This window comes from Chaetodon auriga, chromosome 23, assembly GCF_051107435.1.
Source record: "Chaetodon auriga isolate fChaAug3 chromosome 23, fChaAug3.hap1, whole genome shotgun sequence".
Classification (NCBI taxonomy): Eukaryota; Metazoa; Chordata; class Actinopteri; order Chaetodontiformes; family Chaetodontidae; genus Chaetodon; species Chaetodon auriga.
Window position 1 is genome coordinate 5375145 of NC_135096.1, and position 25425 is coordinate 5400569.

The window sequence follows — 25425 nt, forward strand, 5'->3', positions numbered from 1 at the left end:
ACAGGTATCCATGGTCCGAAATGGAAACAAGGATGAGCTAAATATAGCTCTCCGTTTAACTTCGACTACACTGTTCATGTTACCACTGACACTGTCAAATGTTTTGGATGCGGAGCAGAGGGTCACCTGATCCGTTCATGCCCCGACAGAGCGGGAGAAAAGCAGCCAGCAGAGCCGCCTGTCAGAGCTGACAGCCGGCCTGCGGCTCAGGGCGAAGCGCGGAGCGAAGCACCGAGCGAAGCGCAGCGCGAAACACAGCGCGAGGCGCAAAGCGAACTGCAACGCAAAGCGCGGAGCGAAGAGAAGGGCGCACAGAGCAGCACAGACTACACACCCACAGACACACACACAACTGCAGACAGTGAGGAGCAGGTGAACGGTCAGACAGAGGAAGAGGTCACCTCTCAGACTGAACAGGCAGAGCCCAGAGTTCAGACTCTGGTGAAGGAGCTGGCTGGACAGACTGCCACCAGGGTGGCTGAGTCAGCGTTGGATGAGGTAGAGGACGGTGTGATGGTGGAGGACAGGGTGATGGTAGAGGACAGGGTGATGGAGGCGGACAGGGTGATGGAGGAGGATTTTTTAAAAGTAGCAACAAAAAGGAAAACTCCAGAAACCAAAGCCACCAGTGAAAAGGTACCAAAAGTGTCAAAGAAAGACCCACAGTGCTCCTCCTGTCAGTCAGAGGAACACACACGGACACACACAGCTCACACACGGACACACAGGACACACAACGCACACACAGCTCACAGGTGAACACAGAGGACAGTGAATCTGACACAGAGAACATGCAGGCAGAAACACACACCGGTTATTCTTTCTCAAGAATTCGAGCCTTTCTGAGGAACACGAAGGGGCTGAGAGCTGTGAAGGTGGAGGAACACTTTCCAGACCTTCAGTTATTCCATGAATCCATCAGGTTCTTCTTGAGGAAGTCAGGAGGGCTCGGGCAGCCTTCCTTCACTGACCCAGAGACTTACCGGCTGAAAAAACTGTTGGTTAAAGTGCGAACACAGATAGAGAAAGATGACTAAGATGAAGATGTTCTCCCTCTTCTTCTATTTGTTGTCCTTTGTCTTGTTGTTGTTAACATGCAGCCTAATCATGTGTGAGATGAAGATTGGCTCTTTAAACATTAACGGTGCGAGAGATGACACAAAGAGAGCTGCTCTCTTCTCTCTTCTTCAGTCTAAAGGACTAAATGTGGTTCTCCTTCAGGAGACCCACAGCACTCCTGATAAGGAGGCGGACTGGAGGAGGGAGTGGAGGGGGGAGCTCATCCTCAGCCACAAGACTAGTAACAGTGGAGGTGTTGGGATCCTCTTTTCTAGAGACTTTCTACCTGTTTCCTGCTCTGTGGAAGAGATCGTTCCCGGCCGGATGCTAAAAGTCTGTGCTGTCTTCGAGAGTGTGAGGATGGTTTTTATAAATGTCTACGCTCCAACCGTTGGCTTAGACAGACTGTTTTTTTTTTTAGATGTTTTAAAGACTGTTCTTACCAACTGCAGCAGTGAGGAGTACCTGTTCCTGGGAGGTGATTTTAACTGCATGGAGAACCCTCAGCTAGACAGGAACCATCGAGAACCTCACGCTGCTTCCAGACGGGCTAAAACATGCAGGGCAGGGGTCCCAGAGGACTTAAGAAACACTGCTCATGCACCTTCCTATCAAAAGTTATTCACAAATGAAATCTTGATCCAGGGGGTCATTGGTGTGCAAAGTGCTATCACTGTGATACATGGGCTGGCCCGTGCCTGCCCTCCTGTGGCCACTGAGGGGATCTGTCGCTTCGTGCTGCAGCATATGTGATCAGATGGCGCACGTGATGCACCGAAGGCCCACCGAAGATCTCAAAACGTGTGAGTCAGTGTATGTCCAATTAAGAAGAGAGATTAAATCTGCGGACCCAATTTACTGTATATAAAGAGAAATTCAACCTCACTTGCGTTGCATTGCAACCTGAACCCTGTCTCCTGTGAAATAGAACAACATCTTCAACAGATATTGAGGTGGCACTACAAGTACTGGATGCGGTGGTGTGTTCCAACTGCCTGCCCTCAGACTCTCTCACTGTCTTCATCATCACACTGAACCGTCAGCGTCATGGAGTTTTGTGAATCCTGCTGGAAGTTGATGAGGAAGGTGTTGGGGACTCACCTCGGCCACAGTGCCGTTTACACTATGTGCCGCATAATGGAAGAGAGGGTGTACATGGAGGATGCACCATTGCTGAGAGGAGCTGTGTTCTTTGTTGGAATGGCACTATAGAGCGCCTGCTGCAGCCGATCCAGACAACAGGCAGTGCGGCCTAGACAGGAGACGTGTGGAAATCGGGGAGAGCGTGCGTTGGCCTGATGGTTTTTGGCCAAGGTCACGCCCACACATCGTCTTTGACCTCACTCAGGATTTGGCTGTGAAAATGCGCTACGCCTGATAGTTCAGCTGGAGCGAGAGGAACGAGAAAAGAAGATGATTCCCCGAGACGGAACTGACAAACCAATCTGTGTAGATTTCTGATCGTTGTATCGTCTGTAGACATTTAAGCCCTCTGGACTCTGCCTTGACGTGGCGTGGAGGCTTGCATGTCTCAGTGGTCATAGGCACTCTCCAGATTGGCTCTGCCCAGCAGAGTTTACTCTTGTTTGGTCAGGCAGGAGTGTAGCACCCAATAATGTAATAATTTACTGAAAATGTAATAACGCCTGAAAATGTAATAAAATTTGCACTTAACTCGATCGAAAATGTAATAAAACCCAATAATGTAATAACTTGACCAATAATGTAATAAAATATTCTGACTGATATCGTAATAACATTTTTACCGATAATGTAAAACCTTATTACATTATTGGAGATTTATTACATTTTCAGGTGGGTCTTTTTTTTTTTAAAAAAAAGATAATTTAAAACTTGACAGATAATGTAATATAGAGGTCTATATTTTGCGTTTTGAGAATCCAAGACTGTTATGTAGCCTACGCTGGATGTGAATCAACAGAATGACTGAATTGCAGACCTATACCATACAGCTATATGCACATGCAGATACTCAGGGACATCCTGGTCCTGCTGAGTGTGTGATGGATTTACCTCCTTTGGTGACCAGAAATCCAGCTCAGATATATCTGAGCTGGAATTCTGGTATAGTTTTTGAGCAGCACTGGAGACCCCAGGTAACTCTTCCCTAAACGTACCTCTTCACTTCACAGTTTTCCAACATATCATTACCTCATGAAAACAAGTCAGTGACACTTCATTTGTAAAGATATAACATAAGCATTCATAACACCCACATACACCTCCTTGTCATCTATGACAGCTGTTAAAAAAAAAAAAAAAAAAAGCAGACCCGCTGATCACTAATAGGCCTATATGTTTGATGTAGGAAGATGGACTTAAAAATCAATATCTGAGTTTCGGAGTGGTGGTGCGTCGGAGTGGGGGGGGGGGGGGGGGGTCGGAATAGACGGGCGTCCCCGTGGCGGTTCAACTTGAGCACTGGAGCCTCGTCTCCCTATTTGTCTCAGCGGAGCCAAATAAATGATTAAATAAACAAAGAAATCATTTTGTTCTTTCTTTTCCAAACTTAAAAATGCCCCAAAAAACCTGTGGGAAACAATAGGCTAACTAACCTAAACAATTAGCCCTATAAAGTTCGAAAATTAATAATGATTGAAAAAATAAATGAATTAATAAAACTTGTGGTCCGTGCACCTGTGAAGCACCTGTGAACAGACCACAGTGACAAAAAGGTTGGGAACCCCTGTCTTAAGCTCTTTATAGAAGTAGCCAAGCCTTGGCTAAAGTATCAAGAAGTTAGCATCAAGAACTAGACTAATATGCAGTCACATGGTCAATAAAATTGATAATTTTTCAATTTTATTTCAATTGAAAATTGAAAAAATGTCTAAAGCCTACCATTACCCAACTATTATCAAACGTTATCACAGAAATCTGAAGGAATTGATGCTGAGACATTGCATACTCACTTACCAAGTGGTCACATAAAGGGAGAAATGTCTCTCTTGGCTAGCCGCCACCTGAAAGAGACCCTGATCGTGTTCTCCCTTGCAGGCCCTCTAGTGGTCAGGATGCCGGTGTCCAAGATGAATTAATACATCAAAAGCATCATTTATACAATATAGTGACTGTATAACGGCAAATTGTGTATATATATATATATATAAACCCCAAAAGTTAAAAAATAACCAAGTCAGTTGTCATTATGTTTTGTCATTTTTATGCTGACATTTTCATTAAACCTGTACTTACAGAGGTAAATCTCACGGTATGTCAGCTGACCACTATCACTTGACATAGGTTAGAGGAAGATGGTAAATGGTCCGTATTTATATAGAGCTTTACTATACCTGAAACGATACCCAAAGCGCTTTACATTATACATCGCATTCACCCAGTCACACACTGATGGCGGAAGAGCTGCCATGCAAGACGCTAACCACGACCCATCAGGAGCGGTTAGGGGTTCGATGTCTTGCTCAGGGACACCTCAACGTGAGCTCCGCAGGCCGGGATCTAACCAGCAACCCTCCGGTTACAAGACGGCCACTCTACCCACTGAGCCATGCCGCCCCGTCATTCAGAGTGATATAATAACCATTTATGAGTGGATGTATTTATGTCAAATGTTAAATAATGTGTTGGTTTTATGAATACTTATGCATACCCTCGTCAAATGAAGTCTTACTTAAATTTGTTTTGTTGGTTTGTGGTTGTTTACACAAGGTAGTGATTGGTTGGAAAACTGTGGAGAGCGAAGTATGTTTAGGGAAGCAATAGTTATTCTCTTGTTTCAAAGTCAGTGTTTTTAACAGTCTTAGATTCTCAAAACACAAAATATAGACCTCTATATTACATTATCTGTCAAGCTTTACATTATCATTTTTTTTAAAAAAAAGACCCACCTGAAAATGTAATAAATCTCCAATAATGTAATAAGGTTTTACGTTATCGGTAAAAATGTTATTACAATATCAGTCAGAATATTTTATTACATTATTGGTCAAGTTATTATATTATTGGGTTTTATTACATTTTCGATCGAGTTAAGTGCAAATTTTATTACATTTTCAGTAAATTATTACATTATTGGGTGCTACAAGGAGATATACTGGCTCTTTTTCACGGAGCTGGTATGAGAAGACGTCTTGGCTAACTGGATGCAGTGAGGCAGCTGCTTTATTTTGCTTCCCTTGCCTGCTTTTCCAAACCAAGGGAACTGATCAAGCCTGATCAAGCACTTTTGGCTAAAAAGCCGAATGGTTTCAGTTATTTTCTTTATACAAAGTGACAACTTTTTGTTGCTTTGATAGTCTTAAATATGGGGATTTGCTGTGTTTTCATTGTCATTTAAGGTTGCTAATATAAATGTTAGCTAACAGAAGCACTTTGGGCTTTAAGCCTGATGGTTTGTTTGTTGTTGTCAGTGTTTGTTGGTTTCATCCGCATGTATTTGCTGTTTTTTTTTTCTTTTTTCCATCTGAGTATGTAAATATAAATATTGTTAGCCTAATAGCATAATTGCCTAAGTCATATTTTAAGGTTTTCGGGAAAGAAGAAAAAACACATTTTTCAGCAAACGTGTAAAACTTTTTTTATTAATACTGTTATAGTTAGTTCGACCAGATGTGTGAACACATGTGCAAAACAAAAAAAAGGCACAACAACGATTGCATAATAAATAAAAGTGACTTAGGCAAATCTTGCAGATAATATGCCATGACTTAGGCATTTTTTCTCTTACATACATACAAAAATAAGTCGTTTTACTTGACTAAATTCAGCACAGGCAACAACCAATCTGGCCCAACTATATTATCTCAAAACAAATATCAAATGATATCAAACAAAACAAACTGTATAGGTCACAGTGACATTACCTGACTGCTGAGACCGATAGAAAACTGAGAAAAATGTACAACAGTTTAATTTTTCTCATTGGAGATCATTTCTTTGTGCACCAATAATAAAAAAAACCTAGTAAATGCAATATCATGTACCAAAGTTGTTTTACTTTCCTAAACATAACCAAGTTTTTTAACTTGCCTAACCATAACCAGGTGGTTTTGCTTATCTAACCTCAACTAAGTTGTTTTACTTGTCTCACCTCAACCAAAGTCCCACTCAGGTGCTGTGTGAGCTCATTTTCACACTGTCTGTTCATGAGGGAGGTTGTCATAGTACTGGTGGGCCACTCTTGGTAGTACTGGCTTCATTGCCTGCAAGTCATTGAATTTCCTGAGAGTAATTGGTAATTGGGCAGGAAAGAGCCGGACCCACTGGAACGGTTCTTTGGGGATGCTGACTCGCTGAGGCAGGTCTTCCCAGTCAGACTCAAACCCTAACTTGTACCGAATTCTACCATCTGCCAAGTACTGGAGAGCCCGAAGGTCACTGACTGTGGGGTCACCAACCTTTCTACCTGGCCGGATGTTGGTGACATAGGCCCCAGATAACTTCATGAAATCGTTGTGGTATACCTGGGTGACCTTGTATGGGGATGGATGCAAACGTGCAGTCTCAAAGATGACAATGTAGTCACGTGGAGTGTGAATTTCTTTCATGTTACGCCGTTCAATGAGGCTGTGCATGGAGTCACACTCCATTTGTGTGTGCCCTGCAACCAGAAATTTTTGTTCTATGGTTACGCCATGCTTTATGGCCAGATCTAGGTACGCGTTTGTAATGGTACAACATCTATTTTGATACCCGCAGCCATCACTCCAGACTATGACTTTTTCTAGGTTTTGGTTGGCCCCTAGGACTGACTCAAAGTGTTTGAACTGCAGATGGGCAAAAACCTCACTGCTGAGGGAGCCCTCATGCTCCTCCCAGGCATAACAATACCCATCTTTGTTACCCAGGTTGAAGCAAGTAAAGTTGTGCATCTGTAATTTAGTTTTATAATACATTGTGCTCGCTTTTGTCTTGGGGCACAGCAGAACGCCCCGAAGGTCCATTGTCCACACTGAGAGTTTATCACTGGATTCCTGTTTATCCTTAGCTTTTTCAGCTTGAGCTTGAGCCTTTAATTTCAAGTGAGTAGTAAGGGCATCCTGATCTATATTTCCTACCTTGGCACTGACACATACATCACACTGGTTTTTTCGTGGTACAAACACAGAGAATTTCTGCTCACTGAATACATTTCGGAAATACGTCTCACTCACGACCCGCGCTCCACTTTCACCAGCAGCTTTCTGGTATTCCTTGTACAGATCACTTGGAACTGTTCACACAATTCATAATTCCTATGATCAACTGAAAGTACATTTACTGTATAGAAAGCTGAAGAAATATGAATTAGCTTACCTGATGAATCAAAGAGAAGAGCTAATGCTTCACTTGTAGACAGCTGAGCCCTGTTTTCCCTCAGGGCCGCCATCTTTGTATGTAGCGTCAAAAATGCCTAAGTCAAAGAGATGACTTAGGCAGATAGTGATTTTGGAATGTAACAAGCTTTCTGATAGGCTGAGGACATAGGCGATAAGGCAGGATGAAGCAGCAGTGTCAGGAGAGTAGAGTTAGGCAGATATCTCAATTTGGCCAAAAAATGACTTAGGCAATTATGCTATGAGGCTAACGATATGTTGTTCCAAACAATTAGCTGGACAGAAGAAGCACTTGGTACTCTTGGAAGCTGTGAAAATCAATTGTTTCTCTTTTTACTTTTGAAGTAAAAAATATATTTATACATTCTTGGTTTGTTTAATGATGGAAAAGGAGATTTTAAGGGTTTGTGTGGACCAATTATATCTTATCTGGAGCAAAACATATCAAACACTGGGGAGATAAATTCAAATTCACTAACTGGTAACATTCACCTGCATTTAACTGTCTATTTGTAAACATAATATACATTAATTCTTGTAGTCCGGTGTTGCCAACTCTGCTTTTTGGTTTTGGTAAATTAAGTGCGCCCCCCCAAGACAAAAATTCACCAGCCGCCACTGGTTGTAGCCCACCTTTTTTGTTTATTTTCTGCTAAAGCTCACTTTTAGTGCAAAGTTTTCGCCCAATTGTTTTTTGTTTTTGTTTTTTTGCTAGTGTTATTTTGTGTTAAATTTGTGAGCTAAAGTCCTCTTTCAGTGCAGGGTTGTAGCCCTCTTTTTTGTTTCTTTTTCGCTAAAGTGTTATTAGTGATTTTCGAATACTTTATTTAAAACAGAGTTCAACATTACACGTCCTACTGCACAGAGCATCACTCCTTAAATTAAAGATGGTAAATGCAGTTTTCAGTCAACATATGTGAATTGTGTTTTTAACCTCGTCAACAAGGGCAGTATCTTATACAATGAACAAAAAACAACAAACTATGAATTCTGTGTTCATTTTAAATGGAGTTTAACTTATATTTTACCGCTGTGGCTCTTACAACATTGGCATAATGGTGCTGAGTGAACCATGTACGCAGCTTACTGTATAGTGGTCTCTTTACATTTAACAAGTAAAAATAAAATAGTTGTAATTGTAGCTCATGATTAAACAAATTTTTAGTGTTAGGAGTTTGTATACAGATGTTGGGTCTTTTGCCAGACTTATACTGAGATATTGAACTGGCAGACCAACATTGTCTTTGCAAGTTATCTCATTGCACTTCACATTAAAGAAGTTGCAATGATCTAATCATTTTATGTATTTTTGCAAAAGACAGATCGGTAACACTTTCTATGAAGCCCACATCTATAGTGCATTATGAGCGCATTCACAGTGAATTATAATGCTCATCATAATAAATCATAATGCATTATGACTACACTCATAATGCTTTATGCTGCACTATATCAACAGTTATGAATAACTATAAATCTAGCTTATAATGACTTTTAAATCCAAGGGTCTTATGAGTGACAGGTTATAATCTACACCATAGGTTCTACAACAGGATGAAATCAATCAGTTGAAAGCTGGGGAGAATATAAGTGAAAAAAAAAAGTGTCAAAAAATGAAGAGTTAACAAAGACCCAACCAGAACCACTGCTCATCTGAACACTAAAATGTGCAGTACAGTCATTGGAAAACTGCAAATGTGTTGTACAAACTTGGATTATAACAATTAAATTCAGTGAAGTTTGAGTCAGAAAACTCCAATAATTTCCAGGTGTTGGAGAGTTCTACTGCATATTTGTGAAATTGGATAAAAACTTTAGTGTCTCCAGAAGGAGCTGTGTTAAGTCTGATAAATGTCCTCAGGTGATGTCACTTGAGTCAGCATTGGTTGAAGACAGTGAGTTTCAAAGTGAAAAGGTTCAGGTGGGGTCACTCTGTTGTCAGCTCAGTGTGATTCACAGGACGTTATTTCCTTGTTAAAAGAGTATTAAAAGACCAGGAAAGTCACAGAAACAAGCCTTATGTGATACCTCAGCTATCAATATCAGACTGATGATGTGAAGTGCTTGTCGGCTTGTGGCCCCCACCACCCCGGGACTCCCCCCGCGGCTCCCAGAACCTGCTGGTTGCCTTTAGCGTGTGCAGGTGAGCACATGCCACGTTGGGAGAAGAGCAAAGTCTGAACTCAAGTGCTCCAGAAACACAGGCTTGCTTGGACCATTTCCATTTCATCCACCTCCAAAAAGAGAAAAGAATAAGTTGAAAGAAAAAATGTTGTTGTTTACTGTCGTGTTTTAAATAATCATTTTTGCTACAAAGGACAACGCCTTGAAGTCTTGTTAACATAAGCCTGACATAGAAAGGGTTACAAAAAAGTGAAGAACACAAAGGCACTGTCTTTTCTTCAACTCATTTATTTGAGAAACAAAAGGTTTAAACATTGAAAAGCTACTGCAGGAAAAGGGCAGACATAAAATACTGCATGTGAAACATTCCTAAATGATATATGGGATAACTGTAATCACCAGACATGAGGATGAACAAATCATTTAAACAGCTACAAGAAAAAACAAACAAATAAAGGGGGGCAGGTGCCACAGAATGCATTTCATTCTAGCAGAGGCACGTCCAAACTATTCCCAAAAAGGGCCGTGTGGCTGCAGGTTTTTTCCTCCGACCGATCAAGAGCACGCAGTCTGACCAATCAGCTGTCTGAAGACTGGGATCAGCTGATGAAATGAGTCAAGTCTGTTGTGCTGCTGCTCGGCTCGAAAGAAAACCTTCGGGCACTCGGCCCTTTGTGGAATAGAACAAAAAAAAACAAAAAAAACACTTTATTTCTGCTAACAATAGTCGTTCCATTGATTCCATTGATTGCATTTCCATTGGATTTGAGATCAAAATCACTGCTTTTTAATGGTTTGTAAGTGAAGGACTGATGGTCGTTGTTACTTGCTAAGGTGGGTGCAATGGCTTGTTTTGTCCACTAGATGGAGACAAGTGACTACGGACACAACAGTTTATCTGTGTTGAAGTCTAGGACCCACTGCTAAAGAACAATGAGATACTCCTTTAACACCTAGAGCTTTGACCTTTGTCCCTGTCTGTCTGTCTGTCTGTCTGTCTGTCTGTCTGTCTGTCTGTCCATGTCAGTGTGATCCATTAGTCCTGTGCTTTTTGTCATTGCAGCATATTTGAATAGAGCAGCCTATGAAACACTAATGCTGGACAGAGCAGAGTAGGTGTTGGATACATTCTATATGTAACCGGCAGGTTAGGTCTGCCCCACCACCGCTGTATTCGAACAGTATCGTCCCCGCTTCTTCCGGTCACGCACCTGCAGCGAGGCTCCTAATCAGCACCATCATAGCCGGGGAGCCAGAGTCTCAAAAGCTCAATAAAATGGGTTGAACCTGACATGGTCTGCCATACTTTTTATTTGTGTTTTTTCTGTTAACTCGGACCCTCAGAAACAATAATTGGAGGGTCTGCTCTGCCGGAAGTATCACGAAAAAAAAATTGTGGTCATTTTAGTGTATGCACCCTTTATTTTTTATCGGAAAAATCCTCCTCAAATCCTCAGTGGGTTGGGTAGGCTATCAATAAACGCATTCCAGATACACAGAACACATGTGCTGACAACATCCACTGAAAAAATAACTCTTAAAACACATTTCTACATGATTTTGCATCAATTTCATGCAAAAATGTGTCACGATTCGGCTCTGGTGTCTCTGTTTTGTCCTGAACTAACGGTTTTTCTTTCCTCTCTCTCTGTCAGCAGGCGGAGCTCGAGAGAGAGACGGGTCTGATCGCTCCAGGTGCGAGTTTATTAGACACACCTGCGCCTCATCGGCTCATCAACCGGCTTCTTAAGCCAGCTCCAGTTTGACTCCTGTGCCAGACTATTGTCTATGCTCTAGCCATACGAGTTCTGCACCTGTTGCTGTCTCTTGTCTGTCTCTCGAGCCTCCAGTGATTGTGATTTTTGCTGTCAGCCTCTAGTGAGTTTCCTCATAAACACTTTTAGTTACCATCTCCTGAGTGAGTTTTTCGCCCTTGTGGTGTTTTTGCGTTTTTTCCTAAGTTGGTACCTTTTCCCGCTGTGGTGTTTTTGAGTTTTCTTTTTTGGACTTGCCTGTTTACGTGATTTTGTGTTTTTCCAATAAACTCCCTTGTAACGACTCTGCATCTGGGTCCAGACTCTTCCTGTTCACACGTGACAAAATGTAGGCGTTTTTTCACTTTTTTCCAATATTTTCATCTTTACTTAACTGGCAATCAACTATTCCCCCAAGTTATGATATCAGTCAATATGCCACTCTTTTCACCAAACATTATACTCATTCTACAGAAAAAATAACAAACCTCCTGTAACAAGGAAACAGGCAGACTTGCAGTGCAGGATCCTCCATGGAATCGTGGCAGTGAACTTCATCTCTGTGGTCAACGCTGCCGTAGAGGACACGTCCCCTCGGTGTTTCACTGCTTCTCAGAGTGCACTCGTCTTACGGCTCTGTTTGTGCTGCTGGAGGCCGTTTTTAGCGGATGTGGAGAAAGTTTTTGGGCAGCAGGTTTTTATCTTTGGTTTCAAGTACACTCGCCAACAAAAGAACAAATGTCACTTACTGAACGTTGTCTTCGGACAGGCTAAGATGGCGGTACGTGTGAGTATATGACGAGGAAGGTGGAGGAAGCCTTGAATGTTGATGTGGTTCCTGTGTTTGTGAGAATGGTGAAGTCCAGACTGCTGAGTTCAGCTTTTACAGAGCTGCTCAGGACCTGGACAGTTTCCAGGTGGTGTGGGGTTATGGGGGGACAGAGGGACAAATCATCACGAATAAAGACTTTATCCAGAGAACAAAAAGATTAATAAACTTAATAAATCTCTCTCTCTCTCTCTCTCTCTCTCTCTCTCTCTCTCTCTCTCTCTCTCTCTGCTCCTTCCTGTCTGAACTTTACTTTCACTTCCTGCCTTCGGTGTGTCGCAGTTTGTTTTCTCCTCTGAAGCTCCAGCTGAAGGTAAAGTAACTCGTTTCAGGTGTTTTTTAGTCCAGCTGTTGTTAGCTTAGCTTCAGCACAAACGGCATCGATCTGCAGCTCCGTCCATCGTTTCTCCAAACTCTGAGTTTAATTGTGAACTCTGGACGAAGGAGCTGAAAGCAGCTCCGTTAAAAACATCGGCCATGTTGTGTGGATGTTTGTGAGTGTAAACGCTGGAATAAGAGCAGAAGCAGAGCGAGTTGATCCTCAATAGTTGATGTGGAGACAGCAGGAAGGAGCATTCAGAGGCTGTGAGGAGCTGAAACCTTTTATTTCTCAATTCAGTCTGTAACTGTGTCACTAAATGAGCTGTCAGAGCTCTGAACTCTCCTCCAACAGCAACGAGTGTCGCTGCTTTTTCTCACTTTGTGCTTCAATGTGATCAAGAATCAAATCAAAGATTCCTCTTTTAATATGACCTGAGAGGGCTTGATTGAGACAGGCTTTTATTTTGAAACGATCTCTCAGTGGTGGAAAGTAACTAGTTTACTCAAGTACTGCAGTTAAGTACAGTCTAGATGTGCTTGTATTTTGTTTGATTATTTCTGCTATTTTAAATTTCTCCTGTGTAAATATTTGACTTTCTCCTTCACTTATCGATGATCGAGGATCATTCAGGTGTAAAGAAACTTTCAGTCATGTTGAATTTACTGAATATTCCACAAACTGAAGCTTCCTGTCAGATTCAGTCAGTGTGTGTCAGTGGATGTCAACGGTTGTCCAGCCATCAAGTGTGTGTTCACTTCACTGCAGCTTCATGGCGCCATCTAGTGGACTGATAGAAGTACAGCGGCTCGGCCTCACACTGCTGTCTGACTGCATTCAGCTGACACTGATATGAAAGACGAGATAACAGCCAATCAGAGGAGCAGCAGCTGATATTTGGACAGGTGAAACCATGAAAGGATGATTTCAGCTGATGTGCACATGAATGATTTGTGTTTCCTCTCCAGATCAAAGTGTGTGTGAGCTGATGTGAGTTCAGCAGCATGAATCGGTGTGAGGACAGAGAGGAGGGAGTCCGTCCCTCTAAAACCAGTCTGTGTGGGGACGATGATGGCCAGACCGAAGCTCAGAGGTGAGACCAGGATCTCTGACTGTCCAGGACTCGTCTCCATGTCAGAGAACTAGAATCTCTCCACCATCATTATTCACACTCAAAGCTCTGTGTGTGTTGTGTTGAAGGCCAGAACAGCAGGACCCACCAGACTCTGCTGGACTTGGACTCAAACCTGGACCTGGACCTGGACCTGGACCTGGACCCAGCTGTGTGTCCTTCAGGAGTGACCGGTCAAAGGGTCGCCTCATTGACTTTAAACAGCAACATGTCTCTGACAGACAGTAAGTTGTTCTCAGTATTAAACTCGTGATGGACAATTTGACCTGAAATGTCCATATGTCCTCCTCATGTTGTCCACTGCTGATGTTTGTCCCCATTAAATCCAGTCTGACCAGTTGTCCTTCTAATGTTCATGTTGTCCTAGAATGATGATGAAGGTTAGAGCTAGATTAGTATTAAAGGACATTTGTCCAGTCTGTCCCTAAACAGCACTGACATGTCCACATGTGGACACTGAAAGCTGAGGATAATATGAGGCTTCAGCACAAATCCAGTGGGGACCTTCCGAAGTCTCTTGACCATCAAACTTCCTCTTTGAATGTTGGACTAAAATGCTTCAGTGACCATCGTCTCTAAATAACAGTCAGGATATTTGTGCTGAGTCTCGTGATGCAAACGTTAGAAAACAGACCAACAGAGTCGGTGCTGATGGACTCCACAGTTTAGTTTGTTGTCTGTCAATCACAGTAAAATCTGCTCAGAAATCAGTCCGTTGAGTCCTGCTTTGGTCCAAGATTTGATGGACAAATGAAGCGATGATCTACAAACTGAAATCATTCAGCTTCATGTTTGATTGAACTTTGGTGTGTTGATCCTTTTCTTGTTGATAGCTGCTAGTTTCTCCAGCAGCTTCTGAGTCTGAAGAAGAAAAAGTGAATTTCCATCTCTGGTGGTCTTCCTCTGTGTCTGACAGGATCTATGGTAGACCAGCCTCTGCTGGACCTGGACCTGGACCTGGACCCAGCTGTGTGTCCTTGAAGAATGAACGGTCGATGGGTCGCCTCTTTGATTTTAAAGTAGTCCAGAGAAGAACGTTCCAGCTTTCATTTGAAACACAGCTGGATGTGAAATCACCCTCAGCTTTGCTTTGATCCAGTATTCTCTGCTTCTCTCTTTGCTTTTCTCATGTTTCACTCACTTTATTGTGACTCACTGCCAATTTGTGCTGGACAGGTAGCATCCAGTTAGCTTGTGTGAGCTGTGTGATGCTGAGTAAAGTGAAAGCTGCACAGAAATGCAGACTGGACTGTTGATTCACGGTGGGATCAGCAGTACGAGCAACACTTTAATGTCAGTGGAAACCATCTGATCAGCTCAAAGGACCTTCAGCTGGTGTTTGTCTCTGTGTGGACGGACATGATGTGAGCTAATTCTTCATGATTTCTCCACAGAGTCCACCAGGAGAGCTCAGAGGTTCCCAGTGGTCAGTCTGCCCAGCAGCATCAAACTCACCTGGACTCCATATTTATGGTCTGTACATGTACAACAGCTACTTTCACATCTGTTCTGTTGACAATAATCTCCACGCTGCACTTTTTAGACCAGTGGACCGTCAGTCTGTCCAACATGGATCAGAGACTCAACTGCTCTGTATGCTGCCGTCAGACTGTTGACTGGTTTTAAAAACTGTTCTGGTCCTTTACTCGAGCCTGTCGACCCTGCAGGTGTTGTTCTGGAGGATGCCTCAGGGAAGTCATTATACAAACTGATGGTAAAGACCTTGGACCAGAGCAAACTGAACAGGCACAGTGACACCCCATGGAGGACATACTGGGGTTTAAATCCTGACTTTAAACCTGCATTTAAGTCTTTATACAAGCCTCCTTTAACAAGGAAACAGGCAGACTTGCAGTGGAGGATCCTCCATGGCATCGTGGCAGTGAACTCCTTCATCTCTGTGGTTAATGCTGCAGTAGAGGACAAATGTCCCTTTTGCAGCCACAGAGAGACGGTGTTTCACCGCTTCTCAGAGTGCACTCGTCTCAGGACTCTGTTTGTGCTGCTGGAGGCCTTTTTTAGTAGATGTGAAGAAGTCTTTACACAGCAGGTTTTTATCTTTGGTTTTAAGTACACTCGCCAAAGAAAGAACAAATGTCAGTTACTGAACTTTGTCTGAGGACAGGCTAAGATGGCGGTGTGTGTGAGCCGGAGGAGTACGGTGGAGGAAGCCTTGAATGTAGATGTGGTTCCTGTGTTTGTGAGAATGGTGAAGTCCAGACTGCTGAGTTCAGCTTTTACAGAGCTGCTCAGGACCTGGACAGTTTCCAGGTCGCGTGGGGTTATGGGGGGACAGACGGACAAATCATCTTTGATCATGTGACTGTAACACCTCTGGGAAGAAGCATATAGGTGTTAATGTCACGAATAAAGACTCACTCACTTTTTAGACCAGTGGACTGTCAGTCTGTCCAACATGGATCTGATGTTTGCTTCCATGATTTCACTTTGTGTCATTCATATCATCTTCTGTTCCAGCTGCTGGAGGAGAACATTGTCTCTTTTGTGAAGAACGAGCTGAAGAAGATCAAGACGGTTCTGAGTCCAGATGACCCAGAATGCTTAGAGAGTCAGGGGGAGGATGAGGATGACGATGCAGAGCAGAGGAGGAGCAGCAGAGAGGCATTTCTGAAGATCACACAGCACTTCCTGATTAGAATGAAGGAGGAGGAGCTGGCTGAGTGTCTGCAGAGCAGTAAGAGGATTTCTCTAAAGGTTTAACTGCTGGATCAGTGGAACATTCACTGATGTCTCAACAGATGGACCAAAATATGTTTAGACAAGGACATTAAAATCTCATCTGAACTTTATCAATCACTTATTGATTTATTTGTTGTGTCTTCATTCAGAACTATTTGCTCCAGTTTGTCAGCGTCAACTTAAATCTAACCTGAAGGAGACGTTCCAGTGTGTATTTGAGGGGATCGCTAAAGCAGGAAAGCGGACCCTCCTGAATCAGATCTACACAGAGCTCTTCATCACAGAGGGAGGGACTGGACAGGTCAATGATGAACATGAGGTCAGACAGATTGAAACAGCATCCAGGAAACCACACGGACCAGAAACCACAATCAGACAAGAAGACATCTTTAAACCACCTGGACAAGATGAACCAATCAGAACAGTGATGACAAAGGGAGTGGCTGGCATTGGGAAGACGGTCTTAACACAGAAGTTCACTCTGGACTGGGCTGAAGACAAAGCCCACCAGGACATACAGTTCATGTTTCCATTCACTTTCAGAGAGCTGAATGTGCTGAGAGAGAAAAAGTTCAGCTTGGTGGAACTTGTTCATCACTTCTTTCCTGAAACCAAAGAAGCAGGAATCTGCAGGTTTGAAGAGTTCAGGGTTTTGTTCATCTTTGACGGTCTGGATGAGTGTCGACTTCCTCTGGACTTCCACAACAATGAGATCCTGACTGATGCTACAAAGTCCACCTCAGTGGATGTGCTGCTGACAAACCTCATCAGGAGCAACCTGATTCCCTCTGCTCACCTCTGGATAACCACACGACCTGCAGCAGCCAATCAGATCCCTCCTGAGTGTGTTGACATGGTGACAGAGGTCAGAGGGTTCACTGATGAACAGAAGGAGGAGTACTTCAGGAAGAGGTTCAGAGACGAGGAGCAGGCAAACAGAATCATCGACCACATCAAAACATCACGAAGCCTCCACATCATGTGCCACATCCCGGTCTTCTGCTGGATCATTGCTACAGTTCTGGAGGATGTGATGAAGACCAGAGAGGAAGGAGATCTGCCCAAGACCCTGACTGAGATGTACATCCACTTCCTGGTGGTTCAGTCCAAAGTGAAGAACATGAAGTATGATGGAGGAGCTGAGTCAGATTCTCAGTGGACTCCAGAGAGCAGGAAGATGATTGAGTCTCTGGGAAAACTGGCTTTTGAGCAGCTGCAGAAAGGAAACCTGATCTTCTATGAATCAGACCTGACAGAGTGTGGCATCGATATCTGAGCAGCCTCAGTGTACTCAGGAGTGTTCACACAGATCTTCAAAGAGGAGAGAGGACTGTACCAGGACAAGGTGTTCTGCTTCGTCCATCTGAGTGTTCAGGAGTTTCTGGCTGCTCTTCATGTCCATCTGACCTTCATCAAATCTGGAGTCAATCTGCTGTCGGAAGAACAAGCAACCTCCTGGTGGTCGAAAGTCTTTAGAGACAGAGAACATGAACTAACACAGCTATACCAGAGTGCTGTGGACACGGCCTTACAGAGTCCAAATGGACACCTGGACTTGTTCCTCCGATTCCTCCTGGGTCTGTCACTGCAGACCAATCAGACTCTCCTACGAGGCCTGCTGACACAGACAGGAAGTGGCCCAGAAACCAATCAGGTAACAGTCGAGTACATCAAGAAGAAAATTGGAGAGACACCTTCTGTAGAGCAAAGCATCAATCTGTTCCACTGTCTGAATGAACTGAATGATCGTTCTCTGGTGGATCAGATCCAACAGTCCTTGAGTTCAGGAAGACTTTCCACTGATAAACTGTCTCCTGCTCAGTGGTCAGCTCTGGTCTTCATCTTACTGTCATCAGAAAAACATCTGGATGTGTTTGACCTGAAGAAATTCTCTGCTTCAGAGGAGGCTCTTCTGAGGCTGCTGCCAGTGGTCAAAGCCTCCAACAAAGTTCTGTAAGTACAGAGATAGTAAAGTTTCTTCATCAATAAATACTCTGATATCTAACTTACTGTTTGCTTCCTTCCTGTGTCTCTTCAGACTGAGGGGCCGTAACCTCTCAGAGAGAAGCTGTGAAGTTCTGTCCTCAGTCCTCAGATCTCAGTCCTCCAGTCTCAGAGAGCTGGACCTGAGTAACAACAACCTGCAGGATTCAGGAGTGAAGCTGCTGTCTGCTGGACTGGAGAGTCCACACTGTGCACTGGAAACTCTCAGGTCAGATCAAGTTCCTGTTTGTATTGACAAGCATAGAGGCTGTATCATGTGTAGCTCTGGAGGATGAACTACGATGTAAGTTTGACAAAACAGCTTTCTTTGTTCACTGAGGTTTCCTTCATCAGCCTCTGTGCAGATTCCAAAAGAAGAGATGTTTGCTTCATCAACACTGTCCCTGCAAATAAGACAAGAGAGACATGCTGACAGAAAGCTACGAGCCGATGATAAATACCAATAAACTCATCAGTTGTTCTATTAGTTGCAGTACCAGCAGTGTAAAATGAAACTGACAGTAAATCAGGGCCAAACATAAAACTAGGTCTCTAGATTCTGTACCTTCATCATTCTTTTAGTGTGTTGAAGATTTGCTGTGTCAGATTTAAAATGTTAATGTGACCTGAAGCAAACAGAGACAAAATGATTGATTACCAGCTAAATGCAAGAAGGTTCCTGTGGCTGAAAACAGCATGAAGCATCAGGTTTGTTCTGCTGTGGTCACACGGCTTTGAACGTCTGGCTCAGCAGGTCTGCAGACAGAACGTATTCCCTCAGCTGAGAGTCTGGATCCTCATAGAGAAAACCATCAGAGGAAGAATTAAAGTTCAGTCTGAAACTGTGAACAGAACCTCGTCTGGAGCAGGTCAGGTGTGCAGTCAGTCACCACACAGATCTAACCAGGTTAAGAGAGAGACGCCTTCATAACACTGAAAACTGTTCTCAGCTCAACAGACCTGCTGACCATTGGTCTCTGTTTGGAGTTCAGCCCTCTGGTTGTGTTTTTCTCTTGTTTGCTTTGTAAAACAAACAGCCGGCGTGCTCATACGGTGGATTGTGAGCTGTAGTTTTCCCGGGAAACACACCGACCTCTTTGGCTGTCACAGTCTCTGTCACTCTCCGGCCTGAGTGGGTAATCCTGACCACAACCAATCCTCAGATCAGGCAGTGATCATCCCTCCCACCTGGCCTGGTGCTGCTCCACCCTTTGCTGACGGAGTGTCTCTGGGCTGGACAGAGTCACAGACTGGAGTCCACGGCACCACCTGCCTCCGGCTGCCCCTCCACACACACCGAGCCTGGAAAAATCACTGATGCAGCAGGGCAGGGTTTGTTTTGACCAGAGAGAGAGGACTCATCAGGGAAGATGGCGACTGCAGGGTCCATCCAATGGCTGGACAGACTGCTGTTGGCAGGTGCTGGTCCAGTCTCAGAGCTGGGTCTGGGTCCAGCTCGCCAGAGAATGAAGCAAAGTGGTGCTTGATGTGTGTGGCCATCAGGAGGGATTGTGACAGCCTCAACCACAGACACAACCAGAGCTCCACAGAACACAGCCTCTATGGCTGACTCAAACTGTTCCTCTGAATATATCACACAACTCTGAGCTTTCAGTCAGTGGAACAGCAGCACAGCTGTGTTCTTACAGACATGAGGACAATGAATGGACGCCTGCGTGGACTGAGAGACGCTCAGTGAATTATTTCCTACCAGCTCAGTGAACTTGTAGCTGAAACTTCAGTGTCACTCACAAAGATAGGAAATTTGTGTTTCAGTCTCTCAGACTCTGAAACTTCACTGCTGAAAATATCTGAAGTATATTCAGATTATGTGTTTGCACAAAACCTTTTCAAACATGGAAAAATATTTCTACAGCTAAACTTTGATTTGTGAGATTTTTTAAATCCAACTCATACATTCAGACTGGTGCATACTATTTTTTTACATGCACACAAAAGACGATGTTCGACTGAAGGCTGTGAAATTATTTCTGATCATCATTTCACAAAAACTCAAAATATCAACGAGCCTCATTTTCTCCCAGATTCATTTTTTATGTCATGTGACGTTGGTTTCTGGATGTCTGTTTATTCGTGATTCACTGATGATTTATTGTCACATCTACAACATGTTTATGATGGAACAGCAAAGATTTGCACACATGCTGAGAAGAGACTCAACATTTTAAAATAATTGTTCTTCTTCTTCTTCTTCTTCTTCTTCTTCTTCAGACTGAGTGGCTGTAACCTCTCAGAGAGAAGCTGTGAAGTTCTGTCCTCAGTCCTCAGATTCCAGTCCTCCAGTCTGAGAGAGCTGGACCTGAGTAACAACAACCTGCAGGATTCAGGAGTGAAGCTGCTGTCTGCTGGACTGGAGAGTCCACACTGCACTGGAAGCTCTCAGGTCAGATCAAATTACTGTTTGTGTTGACAGATTTAAGTTAGTTCTGTACATTTAGAGATGCATTTAGTTTAAGGTCTCTCTCATGTCAGGATTTGAATCTTTCAGTCTGTTTTGTTTGTCTTCAGATCTCTGACAGATTGATGGTTTTGAGTTTGTGAAATGATGATCAGAAAAATTTCCCAGCCTGCAGTTGTAGATCATCTTTTCTGTGCATTTCAGAAAAATGTGTGCACGTTTGAATGTGTGAACTAAAAACAAAAATCCCTAAAATTCAAGTTTGCAGATGTGTCATAAAGTTTTGTCGCTGTAGAAATATTTTGCGTATCTGTAATTAAAATGTGTGCAGGAATATTTTCTACTGTGAGGTTTCACAAAGTGCAGCATGGGTCATTAAATCTGATGAATTGACTATTGATCAGAGTGCTGAGTCATGGGAAGCATGAATTCTGAAGGACTATGAGTCAGCAGTTTGAGTCCAGCACAGAGGCTGTCTCATGTGAAGCTCAGTGGGATGAAGGACAAAACAAATTGGACCAAGCCAGGCTTCCTCTGTGTGAGCTGCCTCAACTAAACATGAACTCCAGGCAGAGATAACGGCATCACGACGGTGGTTATCAGCTTCCTTCGTTAACTCAGGTTTCCTTCATCAGGCTCTGTGCACGTTCCCATAAAAAGAGACGTTTGCTCCATCATCTGACTCTTTGTCACCACAAAAAGGACCAATCATGTCCCCCCTCCTTCAGTCCAGAGGAACAGGCTGTTATAATGGAGAGCTTTGGAGAATGTAAAAAATAAAAGAGGAAAATCAAGACTGTTGCTGCACATAAGACGAGAGAGGAATGCTGGCAGAAAACTGCTGATCCTTTAAATCTTTCACTTCATATATTTGTTTCAGCACTCAGTCACTCTCAGAGCCTCCTGTTTATTTCTAACTGCACATTCGAGAGTCTGAAACTTTAAACTTCATCCAGCAGGTTTAAATATGAGACTCAGGAACTGGATTCAGATCTGACACTGTCCCCTCATGAAGGACACATGACTGTGTTCTTACAGACATGAAGACAATGAATCAACATCTACAACATGTTTATGATGGAACAGCAAAGATTTGAACACATGCAGAGAAGAGACTCAACATTTTAAAATAAATGTTCTTTTTCTTCTTCTTCTTCAGACTGAGTGGCTGTAACCTCTCAGAGAGAAGCTGTGAAGTTCTGTCCTCAGTCCTCAGATCCCAGTCCTCCAGTCTGAGAGAGCTGGACCTGAGTAACAACAACCTGGAGGTTTCAGGAGTGAAGCTGCTGTCTGCTGGACTGGAGAGTCCACACTGTCCACTGGAAACTCTCAGGTCAGATCAAGCTACTTTTTGTTGTAAAAGCGTTGATGTCTTTCTTTCACCTCAGAAGTCCATGTTTGACATATACATATATTGATTTGCAGCTTTTTTCTCTCAATGTTCCTTTCATTCATGAAGTCTGGCAAAGATGGAAATCCTCATTTCTGTGTTGTTGTCACGTGATTTTGATTAGTGGACGTCACTTTATTCCTGATTCAGTCATAATTAATTACCACAAAGGTGTCGCTGAGGACCTTCAGGAAGTGAAGTGTCGAGTGTGAAGTCATTGACCTCATACACAGAAACTGTTGAGAATTATTATGTGTTGTAAATCCTCCCACATGATGCTGCTCAGCCTATCAGATCTCTGCATTTTGAGAGCAATGATTTGACAGACACAGCAGGACCCTCAGATGATCTTCCATGTGTGTTGTTCTGTGTGTTTGCAGGCTGTCAGGCTGTCTGATCACAGAGGAAGGCTGTGCTTCTCTGGCCTCAGCTCTGAGATCCAACCCCTCCCACCTGAGAGAGCTGGACCTGAGCTACAATCATTCAGGAGACTCAGGAGTGAAGCTGCTGTCTGCTGGACTGGAGGATCCTCACTGCAGACTGGACACTCTCAGGTATGAAGAGGCTGCTGCAGCCACAGTCAGTCAGTGTGAAAGAGGAGGAAGAGCTGAAAACATGTTGTCTGTCTTTTTGGTTGATGGTGGATGTGAGTGAGACATGAACAATCACACATGTAGGAAACCTTTGTTCTTTGATCAGAACATAAACACTGGCTGAACATGAAAAGGACATATTTGTGTTGGAGGTCTTAAGGAGAACATCTCCAGGAACAAACATGATAATGACCTGTTGGTCATAATTGATGCAGTTTGGACAGATCTCTGCATGGAAAAAGAACTGTCTGTCAGTTTGACAAATGTCCTTTTTGTCCTCAAAAGACATAAAAACAAGCTTCCAATAAGTCCAGAGCAGTTCCATTTAGTTCAAACTGCTGGAACCTGACAACCACAGGACAGAGCAGGACTTTTGAGATGCTTCATTCAAGTGTTTTTCTCAAAATGTTGGACTGTTCCTTCATCAGTGGAGAACAATTGGACTGAACATGGTCTTCACAGCAAACATGGCTTGTAAATATTTCCATGTGCAGACATCAAGTGGCTCTTCTTGTCCTGGTGAACTTCAGGAAGTTTGACATGAAAAGATTTCCACACAACAGAGTCATGATGACTTGTCTCAGATATTGAATTTATTGACAGTATTCACACTTCTAATGAACACATGAAGCATGGTCACATATGGGACACGACGAGGAGAACCGTGTCCAATAATCAATGATTAAAGCTCTGTTGGTTTGTTCAGTGAAGACAAAGTCAGACTGATTATTGATCATCACAGGTGGGAGAGCGAGAGAGCGATCAATGAGTGAAGCAGCTTAGAATAGAAGTCAGCAACAGATTGAAATGAGGAAATGAGCTGATGAAGGCAGATTTAATGATGAGAGAGAATCAGTGTCGCTGTCAGTGTCTGAGCAGAGCTGAAGAGGTTTAGGGGCAGCAGGGAGAAGCAGGCCGGATCAACATGTTGTGTTTGTGTGTATGAGAGTGATGTAACGTCCATGTTTGCATGCTGAAAGAGGACGTGCTGCTCTGACCCCCCTCCTCCTTTCAGGGTGGAGCCTGCTGGAGTCCGATGGTTGAGACCAGGTCTGAGGAAGTGTAAGTGTGTCTTTAATTTGACTGATGAAAACAAAGCAGAGCACATTCAGCCATCTTCAAACTGTGACATCACTCATTCACATCTCTGATGTCATCATCAAACTGTCCATCAATCAACAGATGATGGATCAATAACTGCAGCTGTTTTCTTCTTCTTCCCTCCATCAGATTCCTGTGAACTCAAACTGGACACAAACACAGTGAACAGAAACATCAAACTGTCTGACAACAACAGGACGATGACGTATGTGAAGGAGGATCAGTCATATCCTGATCATCCAGACAGGTTTGACTGCTGGCCTCAGCTGCTGTGTGGAACTGGTCTGACTGGTCGCTGTTACTGGGAGGTTGAGTGGAGAGGAGAGGTTTATGTATCAGTGAGTTACAGAAGAATCAGAAGGAAAGGAAACAGTAGAGAGTGTTTGTTTGGAGGGAATGATCAGTCCTGGAGACTCTTCTGCTCTGATGGTCGTTACTCTGTCTGTCACAATAACAGAACAATGTCCACCACCTCCTCCTCCTCCTCCTCTGTCTCTCACAGAGTAGGAGTGTATGTGGACTGTCCTGCTGGCACTCTGTCCTTCTACAGAGTCTCCTCTGACTCACTGATCCACCTCCACACCTTCAACACCACATTCACTGAACCTCTTTATCCTGGCTTTGGGTTCGGTTTCAGGTCCTGGTCTGGTTCCTCAGTGTCTCTGTGTCCTCTGTAGGAGGGAGAGTCTCCTCCTGTTAGAGAAACACTGCTGAACAGATCAGTTGAGTCTGTGCAGGATCTCAGTCACATCAGTCTTTCAGGTTATTGGAATAAACTGATCAATGAACTTTGTTGAAAATGATTGAAAAGATTCCTCATTTACTTTGTGAACTTCTTCCACTTCCAGTCCTTTAAAGATGGAAGCTGTGATCATTAAACTGTGGAAACACTGTTGACTTGAACCTTCAGCTGTGTGTTGATTTCAATTCTGGATCTTGTTCCAATCAAAGCTGAATGTTACTGTGAGTGTTTGTTGTGTCTCTCAGATCAGGACTAGAGGTCCACCGATACGGTTTTTTCAGGGAAATCAAGGAGACCGATAACCGTTAAAATATCAGATATCATCTTGATTGTTTCACTTCATGTTGTGTTTTCATGGTTCATTTTACTCAACAACATCGAGCTGAACCAAGAATCAAGTGAGCACAAACTAATTCCTGATGGCTGAGAACACTTGAACTGTTTGTTGACTTATTAAGACATGAGGAAGGTGACAGCAACCTTCAAAATCCAAGACAAGTGACCACAGCGAGAGCAGCACAGGGTTCCCTCAACACCAGAGACAACCTGAGGGACGTGGACCTCGTTAGCAGACGTCCACTTCATTCAAACAACTTTATTACCATCAACAAGTCTTCAGTTTGACCAGCAGAGGTTTTGGTGGCTGATAACATGTCGTGATACTGTTTGTGACTCAAACTTTGATTTGGGGTCAAGTTTCATCTTCGAAAGCAGAAAAGTTTGGAAATCATTGTTAAACAAATCTGTCAAAGACTTTTAGAAAAGTCTTCAAACTTCAACGGTATATGAGAAACAACTGAAAAAAAGGAAACTTTTTTTATTTTTATACTTAATTGTGTCAGTACAGTATACGACATTCCTACAATACACATCCTGTTATTTAAATAACTTGACACAATATTTAGTTTTTTGTTATCTTTCACCCGTGTGGCACAGTCAAACATAACCTTTCAGAACTTAAAATACATATACACAAATACCCCA

General features: G+C 43.2%; 1 protein-coding gene across 1 annotated transcript; it reads left to right on the top strand.

The window, feature by feature from the left end:
• Positions 1-13385: 13385 nt before the first annotated feature.
• On the top strand, positions 13386-24594 carry LOC143315643 (protein NLRC3-like). The gene is given in 10 exon segments (XM_076722969.1): positions 13386-13474; positions 13582-13737; positions 14430-14532; positions 14918-14986; positions 15992-16208; positions 16363-18166; positions 21775-21948; positions 22386-22559; positions 23614-23660; positions 23829-24594. Coding segments are annotated over 10 exon segments (3381 nt in total). The 3' UTR covers positions 24377-24594.
• Positions 24595-25425: the final 831 nt, after the last annotated feature.